Below are 13,777 nucleotides of genomic sequence, written 5' to 3' on the forward strand. Positions count from 1 at the left end.
ATCCTCACACTGCCCCCTATGGGTCACTGAAAACCCAGATGGGGCTTCTGTAGCTAGCAAAATAGTTTACACAATCTCAGTGCTGCTCCCAGGGATAGTGAAGGTCCCAAAGGGTCATTCACATTTGAAAATGTTACTTTTAATGGATGCATTGAAGATGAAGTTAGGATATTGCTAGCTGATGTAATCATACCACACTATTCAGGTCAGGCAGACAAGCATGTTGAACCCATATCAATAATATAAATGTCTTAAAGCTGCCACAAACAGAACCCCACAAGGTTCTGAGTGCAGCAGAAGAGAAAGCAGCAGGTAAGAGGTACTGCTCACTGACACCTCCTGCCAGCTGGATGACAATGCACAGGAGGTGGGGAGAATAGACAAACCTGAGACCTCTGTGGGCAGTGATGACTCTGGCCACCCCCCTCCCTCCCAAGTTTGATTACCAGGAAACAGCATGATATCACAAGGCTGGAGCCACTCCACCAAAGGAGGTTTTCATTCTTCCCAATGCAATCGCCACCATCTTGGCACACCCAAAACAATGCAATTGATGTGGCAACAAGCTCCGCCTACTGGCTTCAGGCCAGATAATGGGCCAAGCATGCTCTTGCCGCCTCCTGTTAATTAATCCTCCTTTCCTTCCCCCTCCCCCCCCCCCCCCCCCCCCACACACATGTTCTGCTTTCTGCCAGCAGCTGACTTACCAGGGTAGAAATCTGCCCTGTGACTGAGAGCCATTGAATTCATGTCTAAGAGGGCCCCTGCTAAACATTTGGGAATTCACATGTATTAATAAATGTATTATTGTGATGTTTGCATGATTCAAAGTTATGAAAAGAGTTTGAAAAATCCATCGTTTTATAGTATGATGTAAAAGAAGAGCTTCCGAAACCTGACGTTTAAAAATTTGAAACCAGACTGTTGAATTTCTGTTTGCTTCCACAATCCATACACACTTTGCCCCTGAAAGGTATATTTCTTTCCCCTGTTTTTGTTTTCTTTCTTTCTAGGTGTTCACAGACCCAAGCAACTTGCAGCGTCACATTCGTTCTCAGCACGTGGGAGCCCGGGCTCACGCCTGCCCAGACTGCGGCAAAACCTTCGCCACCTCATCCGGCCTCAAGCAACACAAGCACATTCACAGTACTGTCAAACCTTTCATATGTGAGTTGTCACAGCCGTCAAAATGCTGACTTCTCGCTATAATTGCAATATCCCAAGAGGCACCCCTTAGTTTTTTCTCTACCTCCGCAACAAGCATCTGTAATTTCATAGCTCAGGGTACAATATGAGATTCCAGAGTCTTCCCCCCCCCCCCCCCCCCCCACCCTTGTTTTTTTCTTTTAAACCAGGGCCCACTTGTTTTTTTTTTCAGTAAACATTCTCAGCAGCTTTTCGATTCCTTTCAAACTTTAAAAGCCAAAACTTAAAAGCTTTTCTCTTTTTTTTCTGAATGTTAATGATTTCTCTGTTTTTAAACATGCAACACATGGTGAAAGAGTTGATGCAACTTAACAAAAAAGCACTTCTGTGTTGACTCAAATTTTAAAGCTGGGGAAGATTTTTTTTTTCTTGGGGAAGAGGGAGGAGAAAGATAGCCTTTCAAGGGGGAAAGTTATCAACGTGGGCTACTGTTAAGATGAGCACTGACACAACCTGACTTGAATTGCCGTAGTGATAGTTAGGTTGTCATGGGTTATACAGTGATTAGATGCAAAACATGTAAATGCATGCTGAAGAGGTCCTCCACTTTCAAACCCCCATCCCCTCACATATGTTCAGTTTTAGTGACACTGAGCACGTGTGGAGAGGGGGCAGCTCAGTGGCAGCGATCCATAGAAAGTGTTCTCAACTGCCAAGCTGCCAGTGGAAGACATCTTCGGCTGGCGGGACTTGGGGATTCCTACCAGCAGCTTCAGGTATTTGGGGTTTTAGGTGGAAGAGAACAGACAGCAGGATGAGGGCAGGGGTAAACAGTGGAGAGGGGGCAAATTTTTGTGCCTTCCCCCCACTTTGGGCTCAGCCTCCCCCCCCCCCCCAAAAAAAAAAAAAAAACTGGCTATGTGGCTGGTAGCATGTGGCAAGTACCATGCACTAACTACAATGTTCAGTCTATGCCCACCCTCCTCCCATAACCTGCCCAGTTCCTCCTTCTGCCGCAGTATACAACTGATGTGCGAATTAGTGTGTGCTGTCATGCCAGCATGGTAAATAGTTACTGCACTCATGCACTAACAGACCACACTAATGTTTACACTCAGGTTAACTGTATTAAGGGGTGCAAAGGTGCATGAATGGCCAGAATACTGGCATGTATGCTCATATTCCAGCCATGGGCTATTCTATAACCTGATGCCTAAATGCAATGACACGTAGCTTGAAGGTGGGCATACACACGGGTGGAGTGTGGGCAAGGAAGGGCTCATTTTCGAAAGAGAAAAACGTCCAAAAAGTGTCATAAAGCACCATTTGGACGTTTTTCTTCTCAAAACATCTAAATCAGTATTTTCAAAACCTATTTTGCATAGGTTTATCTGTACAATTCATCTGCAGTGAATCCAAATCACAAGGGAGCATGTTGGGGGCATTTCAAAGGCGGGATTAGGGCATGCTTAACACTAGGACGTTTTACAGCCATAATGGAACAAAACAAAAATGTCCAAGATGTTTTGGTCTAGATCTGTTTTCTGAATGAATAAGGCACAAAAAGGTGCCCTAAATGACCAGATGTACACTGGAGGGAATCAGAGGTGAGCCCCAATCCCCCCCCCCCCCCCAGTGATCATCGACCCCTTCCCACCCTCCAAAATTGTGAATAAAAATATGACTTACCAGCCGCTATGACAGCTTCAGATGTTAACGTCAGGTCTATTTGAGCAGCATGCAGGTCCCTGGAGTAGTGTAGTTGGTGCAGTGCATTATGGGCGCGGGACCCAGGTCTCTCTCTGTCACACTTGTGGTGGAAACTGTGACCCCTCCCAAAGTCATCAAAACCCTATTGTACCCACATATAGGTGTCCCCTTCACCCATAAGGTCTATTGTAGTGGTGTACAGTGGGGGACAGTTTGTTTTGGGTGGATTTTGGAGTGCTCCGAGGACAAGATAAGGGAGCAAAGTGAAATGTACACCTGGGAACATTTTCATTAAGTGCACAAGTGCCCTCTAGGATACCCTATTGCTCTCCTGGCTCCTCCTACATCCCAATGGCATGAATCTCTATGTTTTGCACTTATTCTTTTTTTTCCCAAAAATGGACCAAAAAACAAAATGTACAAAGCACAAAGTCTTGTTTGCAACAGTATTTTGGGGGGAGAAAAAAGGCATTTTTCTTTTTCAAAAATTGCCTTCTTTCTTATTCAGATTTTGGACATTTTGTGCAAAACATCCAAGTCAGACTTAGACCTCACATCGAAAATGCCCCTTTATATACTATATGCAACACTGTTGGCTAGTGCTGGGCAGAATTCTATGGTCTATGCCCTGAACCTGGATGAATAGATTTAGATGGGTTAAAGCGGAGCTTTCATGGGCTTTGATGACAAGTTCAGAAGTTTTAGAACAAGGACAGTGCCAGGCAGGCTTCTATGGTCTCTACCTTGAAAATGGCAAGGACAAATCAAGGTCACATATACATATGAAGTATCACATCATACCAGTGGCGTACCAAGGTGGGGGGTGGCGGGGGCGGTCCGCCCCGGGTGCACGCCGCTGGGGGGTGCCGCGGAACGCGCCTGCTCCTCCGAGTTCACTAAACTTCGTTCGTTCGCTGCAGCTCCCTCTGCCCTGGAACAGGTTATTTCCTGTTCCGGGGCAGAGGGAGCTGCAGCGAACGAATGAAGTTTAGCAAACTCGGAGGAGCAGGCGCATGCCGCAGCACCCCCCCCCCCCCCCCAGCGGCGTGCACCCGGGGGGGTGTCATTTCGCCGGAGGGGGGGAAGGTGTCATCTAGTGGGGGGGGCGCACTGCACCCGGGGGGGGGGGGCGCATCGGCGCTCCACCCCAGGTGCCATCCAGGCCAGGAACGGCACTGCATCATACCTTATGTAGTGAGTTTATCTTGTTGGGCAGAATGGATGGACCCTATAGGTCTTTATCTGCTGTCATCTACTATGTTACTATAATTTATGCATATTTTAACAATCTAATTGCACATATTTATTTATTTATTTATTAGGATTTATTCACTGCCTTTTTGAAGGAATTCACTCAAGGCAGTGTACAATAAGAATAGATCAAATATGAGCAATGGACAATTACAGCTGCAAAATATTCAAATAACAATACAAAGTATGGCATCGTATACTGTTTACAATGTCAACCCAATACGTAATAGAACATTTTAATTCACAGTGTAGAGTATAAGCAAAGATGGAACGTATAGATAAGTAAGAGAGTAAGAAGAGTTAGAAAATATGGTGACTTATTTAAAGAAAGTTTTAGAGTGTGCTGCAAGGTTTATCTCAAGTCTATCTGAAATCTCAGCTGAAGTGGTAAACCTTTGCTCAACTGAAGATCAACAGATGAAGGTAGGGAGAACCCTCCAAAGGGGAGGTTCTGTAGGAATAGACTTATGTGGTGTGTACTCTGTAAAGGAAATTCGATGCCTGCTTTTCTGAATATGGCATGTGCTGAAAACACACGGTAGAAAATATTTTCTATTTTCTACCGTGGTACTCTTACTCAGCGGTAAATGGCAGTGGGTGAGCACTGCATGCTTGCCGCCCAGGTAGTTCCTGAGACCGTACCCCTAAGTCAATGGGTGGCAGTAATGTCTCAGGCTGAAAATGAATGCGCACTGGTTTTCATTTTGCCACATGTCCTTAAGAAAAGGTCCCTTTTTTCAGGATTATTATTTATTATTTATTACATTTATATCCCACATTTTCCCACCTATTTGTAGGCTCAATGTGGCTTACATAGTACCGGAGAGGAGTTAAAGACTCCGGTGTAAACAAATACAAAGTGATGTTGTGGTAAGATAACGTTCATGTGGCACAGTCACACTAGGGAATCGTACAACGGAAGAGTTGAGTTATGTCCATTACGTTCTTTAGTTTTGTTGTGTTGCAGAGATCAGGCATTTAAGTTGGATCGGTAGGGTATGCCTTTTTAAACAGGTCGGTTTTTAGTGTTTTCCGGAAGTTTAGGTGGTCGTTCGTAGTTTTCAAGGCTTTTGGTAATGCGTTCCACAGTTGTGTGCTTATGTAGGAAAAACTGGACGCGTAAGTTGATTTGTATTTGAGTCCTTTGCAGCTTGGGTAGTGCAGATTTAGGTACGTTCGTGTTGATTCGGATGTGTTTCTAGTTGGTAGGTCGATCAAGTCTTTCATGTATCCTGGAGCTTCACCGTAGATAATTTTGTATTAGGATGCAGTAAAAAGTGGCCCAGCGCTCACCCAAAAGACACACTTGCACTGTTGCAGGCCACTTTTTGCCACGGCTAAGTAAGAAGGCCACTTATTTATTTATTTAGTTAGTTGAATTTTTGCTCACACCTTTTCAGTAGTAGCTCAAGGTGAGTTACATTCAGGTACACTGGGTATTTCCCTGTCCCTGGAGGACTCACAATCTAAGTTTATAAATGTATATGGTAGCTACATAGGCATCCAGTTTTCCCCACAGTAACTAACTACCCACCTAATGCAGCTTAAAATGGCATACTGCAGGACATGCATGCGATACGTGCCAAATGGACATGCACTAACCAGTTGCTAAAAATAATTTTGGTTTTGAGGGGGGCGTGTCTGGGGGGGGGCAGAGAGCAGATGTTCTTGTGCTAATCAGCGCAGTTGTATTAACAGATAGTAACTGCTAGTGAAGCAGAGAACAGTTTTGTAGAGTCTCGTGGACTATTTCATAGAGATACTCTTCATTCTTTTGAAAGGTGTCTTCTATGGAGGATGCAAACCAGACCCCAAGACACATGATATTTCCAAGGTCAATATGAAATAGATATTCTGCTAAGTCTGATGTACGAGAGTATTTATTCAGACACAGGGATTCAGTCCAGGGAGTCGTGTAGAAGGACCCCCCTATTAGACTGCTTAAAATATATTCACCCACAACAGATGTACCTCAGTTCTTTCATACTCTGGCTGAACTCATTTGGGAAGGTGGAGCCATCCCTATCCTGATGGGTGGGACTTCGATCTGGTTCTAGAGCCCCAGATGGACAGAAAGTCAATAGTGCAAATCCTTACATCTCTCCTGTTGGATGCAGGGCTAATGGATCCATGAAAGCGTCAGTGCCCAATCCAGAAGGCTTACACTTTTCACTCCTCATGCATTCCTAAATTGTCTTTTTCTTAATATTCAGATGGCTAATGCCTAGTGTGCTAGAAACAGAGATTCATTCCATAACGTTATCTTATCATGCTGTGATCTTACTCTTTGACGTTCCTTGGTCTGATTTTGAAATGCCAGGATCTGTCTCCCCGCTCATGTTCTTGTTTTGTGTTTCCCTGTGGAATTTTGGTGTTCTTTGCACACTTGTGGATTGTTTGCACCCAAATTTAGGTGCCGTAAAAAAATCAGCGCCCAGCGCTAATCTATAAAGTGCACTCCAAGTTGAGTGCCCTTAATATAATAGCTCAAAGTGCCGAGTCTTGAACCTACATTTGAACATCAGGGACTTACGCCTGCTGGAAACCAGGTGTAATTCCTGGTGTGCATCCACAGTATTCTATAACACTGTGTGCAAATTTCTGGAATGCCCCTGAACAACTGATGCCCACTTTTGGATTACACACAGGGGTTTACCAAGCTGTGGGAAAAAGGGCCCACGCACCAGGGCTGTTCTTTCTGCAGCCGGTAAAAGCCCCAAAAAATGGCCACTTGGTGAGATAACGCTTACCCCGTGGCCATGCGGCGGGGAGCCCTCACCACCAGCGGTAACCAGGCAGCATGTAGCAGTGCCCGATTACCACCAGGTTATCACCATGCAAGCTATTTCTGGGGGTTGTCTTTTCCCCCAGAAATGGTGCGCACTCAGGGTGGGATTACCACCGGCAGCCGCATTGGGCCGGCAGTAGTCCTGGAAAAGCGAATGGTAAGCCCGCATTGGGCTTACCGCCGCTCTGTAAAAGGGCCCATATGGGATTTGGGCACGCAGTTTTATAGAAGGCGCATATAAGATGTGCGAACAGGTCCAATTTGGTGCCAATTAACATCAATAATTGATTGCTAGCACCCAATTAATGAGGTATATTGGCTCATTACTCAGTTAGTTGAGCATTCATCTCTGGATCATGCACAAATTTGGGTGTGCAAATTTGAGCACCCTTTATAGAATCTGGGGGGTATTGGATTGTAAATATTAGCACTTACGGTATAGAATAACCCCCCAAAAAATGACTGAATAGCCCAGACCTTACTGTTATTACATATATTCTGATATTTAATGAACACCTCAATAGGTATCCAGATCTGATATCCAGATAGAATTTTAGACTGAATCTCTACTTTGGGTGTACAAAGCCATCTACAATAACGACAGTTCCAACAATAATAATGACCAATCTCTGAAAAATTGCCCCACTGCTGTTCTTCTCAGGGCACTGTCATAGAATGATAGGTTTCCTCAGGTTTACCATGGAATTATTACCACTGAGAAATTATTTTAGTTTCCAAGAGAGAGCTTTCTAATATCAGAGAAAACCAGACCGAAGAAGAAAAATAACTCTACCGGTAACAGAAAGCTAAATTCTGTAAAGATCTATGTGCAAAAGCTTTACATGAGTAAAGACTGTTTTAATTGCACTAATTGGAAGTCTGAAAATCGTTCTACCTCATCGTGACAAAGATGCTTATTTTAGAAGCACTCTTGGGGTTTTAAATGTGCATATACCAGCATTTAGACATTTACATTGCGTAAACAACTAAATCCAGATTTTACACAACCGGCATATACACACCTAAACCTGAAAAACATGCATCAGGCAAGAAGTCATGGTTTGGGCTTGTTTTGGGTGGGACTAGGGGTGGTCCTAAAAAAATAAACACGTATTCCCAGTTTCAGAAGGGGAATTCACTCTGTCCAAAAAGATAAACATAGGGATTTAAACCTGCTACCCGGGATGTCTATGCTTTGGAAAAATGCTCATATTGAGCAGCACTCCAGTGGAGGGAATAGGGGAAGTCACATTCCCTTAATCCCCCAGTGGTTGATGCCCCCCCCTCCCCGAAAACAAAACTGGGTAGGTATACAGGGGTCTTTGACAGCTTCAGGAAAAGTAAATGCATATGTTTCTAAAATTACTTGTGCTAAACACGCCAATAAAGGGGAAACAAACAATAACGCAAAGGAGAAAAATGTTAAATAGCAGAAAAAAAATCCCTCCAATATAGAGTTTTATACAAAATCTTTAAAAAATCTTCAAAAAATTTTTCAAAAAAATTATATAACACTGCAGGACCAACAAAAAGAATAAAAAAAGATTAAGAGTCTCAGAAAATTATTTTGGGATGGTACTTTATTTACTCTCTGACACAAATTAGAACTTTAACATTACTAGTGAACTGGTATTGCTCACAGTTTTTGAAGTGTTTCTATAAGACTAGGTTTCAGTTGTTTTTTATTGATTTTGTGCAATCATTAAATTGAAACAGTTGGCTACCATAACCTGAAATGTTTAGGCTGGTGCCACTGTATGATATGAGCACAACAAAATAATGTCTGTAAAAATATTTTTGAAGAATTTTTTTTGAAGGTTTTGTATACAGCTCAATATTGGAAGTTTTTCTCTGCTATGTTTCTAAAATGGCTAACCTAAACATTTATATTCTGGAACATAAATGTTTAAGCTGCTATTTGATAACATACACATTTGTGTTAATATTCTAGATGTTTACGTTTCAAAAAATGGATGCTCCCACCACATGTAGCCAGTTCATGACCATCCGTTTCTCCACGTATTTTACTACTACTACTTGTCATTTCTATAGCGTTACTAGACGTACGCAGCACTGTACACTGAACATGTAAAAGACAGTCCCTGCTCGACAGAGCTTACAATCTAATCAAGACAGACAAACAGGACAAATAAGAGATAAGGACAAAGAGTATCAAGATACTGTGCAGAATCCCAAAGAGTAGCAAAGATTACGGAATCCCAAAGAGCAGCAAGATTCTGTGCAGAATCCCAAAGAATAGCAAGATTCTGGAATCCCAAAGAGTAGCAAGATTCCGGAATCTCAAAGACTACTACTACTTATTATTTCTATAACTGTACTAGGTGTACGCAGCGCTGTATACTGAACATGTAAGAGACACTCCTTGCTCAACAGAGCTTACAATCTAATTAAGACAGACAAATAAAGAATAAGGGAATTATTTACGATGGGAATGAGAAAACAGACATGGCCACTGAACAAGTGAAAAGGCATTAGGAGTTAAAAGCAGCCTCAAAAAGGTGGGTTTTAGCCTAAATTTGATTATGGCCACAGATGGAGCTTGACGTACTGATTTGGGAAGTCTATTCCAGGCGTACAGTGCAGCAAGATAAAAGGAACAGAATCTGGACTTGGCAGTGGAGGAGAAGGGTACCGATAAGAGAGATTTACATGATGAACGGAGTTCCCGGGGAGGAATGTAGGGAAAGATAAGAGTGGAGAGGTACTGAGGAGCTGCAGAGTGAATGTAATTGTAAGTCAATAAGAGGAGTTTGAATTGTGTGCGGAAACAGATAGGGAGCCAATGAATTGACTTGAGGAGAGGGCTAATATGAGCATAGCGACACTGGCAGAATATAAGTCGTGCAGCAGAATTTCAAACAGATTGAAGGGGAGAGAGATGGCTTAGTGTGAGACCTATGAGAAGCAGGGGACCCTGGCAGACCCTGTTTTAAAATAGTAGAAGAATTTGAGACATTCTGTCTTGAACATTTCAATTCCAATCAGTATGTCCTTTCTAAAATGCTGCTCCACATCCACGTGGAGGGGCATAATCGGAGGGGACGCTCAAGTTTTGCTGAGGACGTCCTAGCAAAACGTCTCGGTGGAGGGGCGGGGAAACCCATATTAACAAAACAAGATAGACGTCCATCTTTCGTTTCGATAATACGGTCGGGGACACCCAAATCTTGATATTTAGGTCGACCTTAGAGATGGCCGTCCCTAGACTTGGTCGTTTCTGATTTTCGGCGATAATGGAAACTCATCTCAGAAACGACCAAATGCAAGCCCTTTGGTCGTGGGAGGAGCCAGAATTCGTAGTGCACTGGTCCCCCTCACATGCCAGCACACCAACCGGGCACCCTAGAGGGCACTGCAGTGGACTTTCTCTGCTGTGTCCTGCCCCCTCTGACACAACTTCATGCGTCCGCATAGGTGGGACACAGCAGAGAAAATGCTTCCGGGGCCAGCCAAAGGCAGCTTGTTCTTATTATTGATGCTGCCTACAGCCCACAGAAGCGCTGGAGAACTGCTGAGCGGGGTGGAGAACAAGGGTTAAAAGAGATACTAGCCCGTGTATAAGGGAAGGGAGGGAGAGAGATGGGAGAGAGATGACAGACCACGGGTTGGGGGGTGGCAGCAGGGGCAAGGGGCCCTTAAAATTGTTTGCCCTGGACCCGGCTTTGTCTCTTGGTGGCCCTGATTCTGAAGGGGAAAACACGCCTACCTTCAAGAGATTTTGTGTCATTCCTCTCCAGGGGTTTACCCTATGATGGTGTCTTTTTTAACAGCTAGGTGGGTGAACGTTAATAGGTGACAGGACAGCAGGATATTGAGAAAGTCAGTTTGCTTGAGAAAAAAATCATTTCCTTTAATTTTATACTATTCTTTGTTTTGGTTTCTTTCTGTTGCTGTTACAGGTGAGGTCTGCCACAAGTCGTACACACAGTTCTCCAACCTGTGTCGTCACAAGCGAATGCATGCGGACTGTCGCACCCAGATCAAATGTAAAGACTGTGGCCAGATGTTCAGCACTACCTCTTCTCTCAACAAGCACCGGCGTTTCTGTGAGGGCAAAAACCATTACAATCCTGGGGGACTTTTTGCTCCTGGTTTGCCTTTGACACATAACTCTTTGATGGACAAGTCAAAATCTCCGAACCTCAATCATACCAGCTTAAGTTTCAATGACTATTTCCCATCCAGGCCACATCCTGGGAGTCTGGCTTTTTCTCACGCTCCTCATCCCTTTCCTGCACTGGCGCCTGGATTCCCAGGGATCTTCCCCCCATCATTATACCCCAGGCCTCCCTTGTTACCACCCACCCAGCTACTCAAATGTCCAATTAATCACACGCAGGACGCAAAGCTCCCAAGCCCCCATGGGCACCCCGCCTTGCCTCTGGTTTCTGCCATGAGCAACAGCATCCAGAATACCCCATTGGAAGAAAAGTTTGAAAGCAATATGGAAAAGTATCTTCAGAAGCAGAAGGCCAGAAGTAGTGACCTGTCCGATGGCAGTGATTTTGAAGACATCAACACAACTACAGGAACTGACCTGGACACCACAACCGGTACCGGGTCGGATCTGGACAGTGATCTGGATAGTGACAGGGACAAAAACAAAAGCAAAAACAAAGAAACAGAAAACAAACAGGATGTAGTAAGCAACTCCATATCCACAAGCTTGAATAATAATTTAAGTGATCGTCCATTTTTGTACGCACAACATTCCTTTTTCCCACCCCCAGAAGACCAGCTTCTCCCCAGCATGGGAGCAGCCAATGACTCTATTAAAGCAATTGCCTCTATAGCAGAAAAGTATTTTGGTCCTGGATTTATGGGCATGCAGGAAAAGAAAATGGGGTCACTCCCCTATCATTCAGTATTTCCATTTCAGTTTCTCCCTAATTTTCCCCATTCACTGTACCCAGCATTTACAGATCGGACCTTGAACCACAGCTTGCTGGACAAGGCGGAACCAAAGTCACCCAGGGACCTCCAGAAAGTTGGCAGCACCAGCTCAGAGTCACCCTTTGATCTCACCACCAAACCCAAAGAGGTAAAACCAGTCTTACCACCACCTAAGATTCTGCCCACCCATTCTACTGGGGAGGAACAGCCATTGGATCTAAGTATCAGTAACCGGAGCCGAGCCAATCACAATGGAGGAAGGGAACCTAGGAAAAACCATATCTATGGGGACAGTAGGAAATTGTTTGCCAGTGAAATATTACCCAAGATTTCTCATGCCCAGCTTCCACAACAGCCATCACTGCATTATGCTAAGCCTTCACCCTTCTTCATGGATCCCATATACAGGTATTAACATACCTTATCTTATTCAAGCTTACAGTTCGTTAAAGTTTGCTGTATGTGTCAACCCCTGTCTGGAAGTGAGAAATGAAGATCCCAGAGTGATTTTTTTTTAAAAGGTTTTGCTTGCATGGATTTTTTCCTTGTATACCTTTTTCCTTTTCAGAATTACAGGAAATTAACAGGTTGATATTTAAAGTGATTTAACAAGGCACAGGAGGCTCCTGCCTACTTAAATCGCACTGACCAGCCCAGGAGTAGATATTCAGTGGCATGTTAACTGGACACCACCATTGAATATCCACTCTGATTGCTGTGGCACTCTCCGGTTAATGCCAGGGTAGTCTGGGCAGTGGAGTCGGGTGAAGATGGGAGTTAACGCTGGCACCAGCAATATGCAGTGCCTGCATAGATAACTGGACATGTTGGACTGCATAAAAAGTAGTCCTAACTTTGCCCGGTACAGCTCTTAAAGTGGGAGAACGCGTAGAATTCGCTGCCGGAAAAGGTGGTTAAGGCGGTTAACTTAGCGGACTTCAAAAAAAAGGTTGGACGGCTTCCTGGAGGAAAAAGCCATAGAATGTTATTGAATGGACGAGGGAATAATATAGTATTTCTAGGATGGGCGAGACAAATTGCTTGTTCTTTTGGCCACTGTTGGTGACAGGGTGCTGGGCTCGATGGACCCTTGGTCTGTCCCAGCATGGTGATGCTTATGTATATGTACTTATGTACTTAGAAGCTGTTTTGGGTCAGTCCTATGCCCAGTAATGATGGTATCAGCAGTAGCAGTGGGGAATATGAGGCTTGAGCTAATACATGTTCACAGGCCCCACTTTTCCCAACTGTCCTACTAGCATTTTAGTGACCAGGCCACCCTTCTCATACCTATCAATGGGAATCCTATATAATAATTTGTACCTCCAACGTTCCATGGCTGGCTGGCTGTCTGGGTTCGTAACATTTCCTGACGTCAGCCAGCCTCCAGCATTCCATTCCCTCTCACTGTCCCGCCCTCGCGTCAAAATGTAATGACATCAGAGGAGGGTGGAACAGTGAGAGGGAAGGGAACGCTGGAGGCGAGCTGACATCAGGAAGGATGTTATGAACGGAACGTTCAGGTACAAATCGCTGGACATGGAGGGGAGAAGGAGAGAATCGCGGAACATCGAGGGGAGGGGAGGGCAGAGGACAATCGATGAACATGAATGCGATGGGAGGAGAGGAGAGAATCGCGGGACATGGATGGGAGGGCAGGGAAGAGGAGAATCGCAGGACATGGAGGGGATGGGATGGTAGGGGAGGGGAGGGGAGGGAAGAATCGCTGGACATGGAGGGGATGGGATGGTAGGGGAGGGGAGGGAAGAATCACTGGACATGGAGGGGAGGGCAGGAGAGAGAGAAAAAAAACACTTACATGAGAGCCTTCCTAGGGCCCGTTTCATTGTTGAAACAAGTATGGTTCCACTAGTATTATAATATTTTCTCAAATGAGCGAAGTTCCCAAGAGGAACAAAGACCACCATCCAGCCAATTCCCAATTTCTGCATCTTATGTTGACCTATG

At 44.5% G+C, this 13,777-nt stretch overlaps 1 protein-coding gene across 3 annotated transcripts in view; it reads left to right on the plus strand.

Moving 5' to 3' along the window:
* Positions 1-13,777, plus strand: part of PRDM16 (PR/SET domain 16) — an 895,576-nt gene that overhangs the window by 806,819 nt on the left and 74,980 nt on the right. For all 3 annotated transcript variants that reach the window (XM_030222585.1, XM_030222586.1, XM_030222587.1), the window contains 2 exons: positions 1,014-1,167; positions 10,816-12,217. In XM_030222585.1, the coding sequence (XP_030078445.1) occupies positions 1,014-1,167; positions 10,816-12,217 (1,556 nt within the window). The remainder of the gene's footprint in view (positions 1-1,013; positions 1,168-10,815; positions 12,218-13,777) is intronic.

The sequence above is a fragment of the Microcaecilia unicolor genome, chromosome 13 (genome assembly GCF_901765095.1).
Source record: "Microcaecilia unicolor chromosome 13, aMicUni1.1, whole genome shotgun sequence".
In the NCBI taxonomy this organism is placed as follows: Eukaryota; Metazoa; Chordata; class Amphibia; order Gymnophiona; family Siphonopidae; genus Microcaecilia; species Microcaecilia unicolor.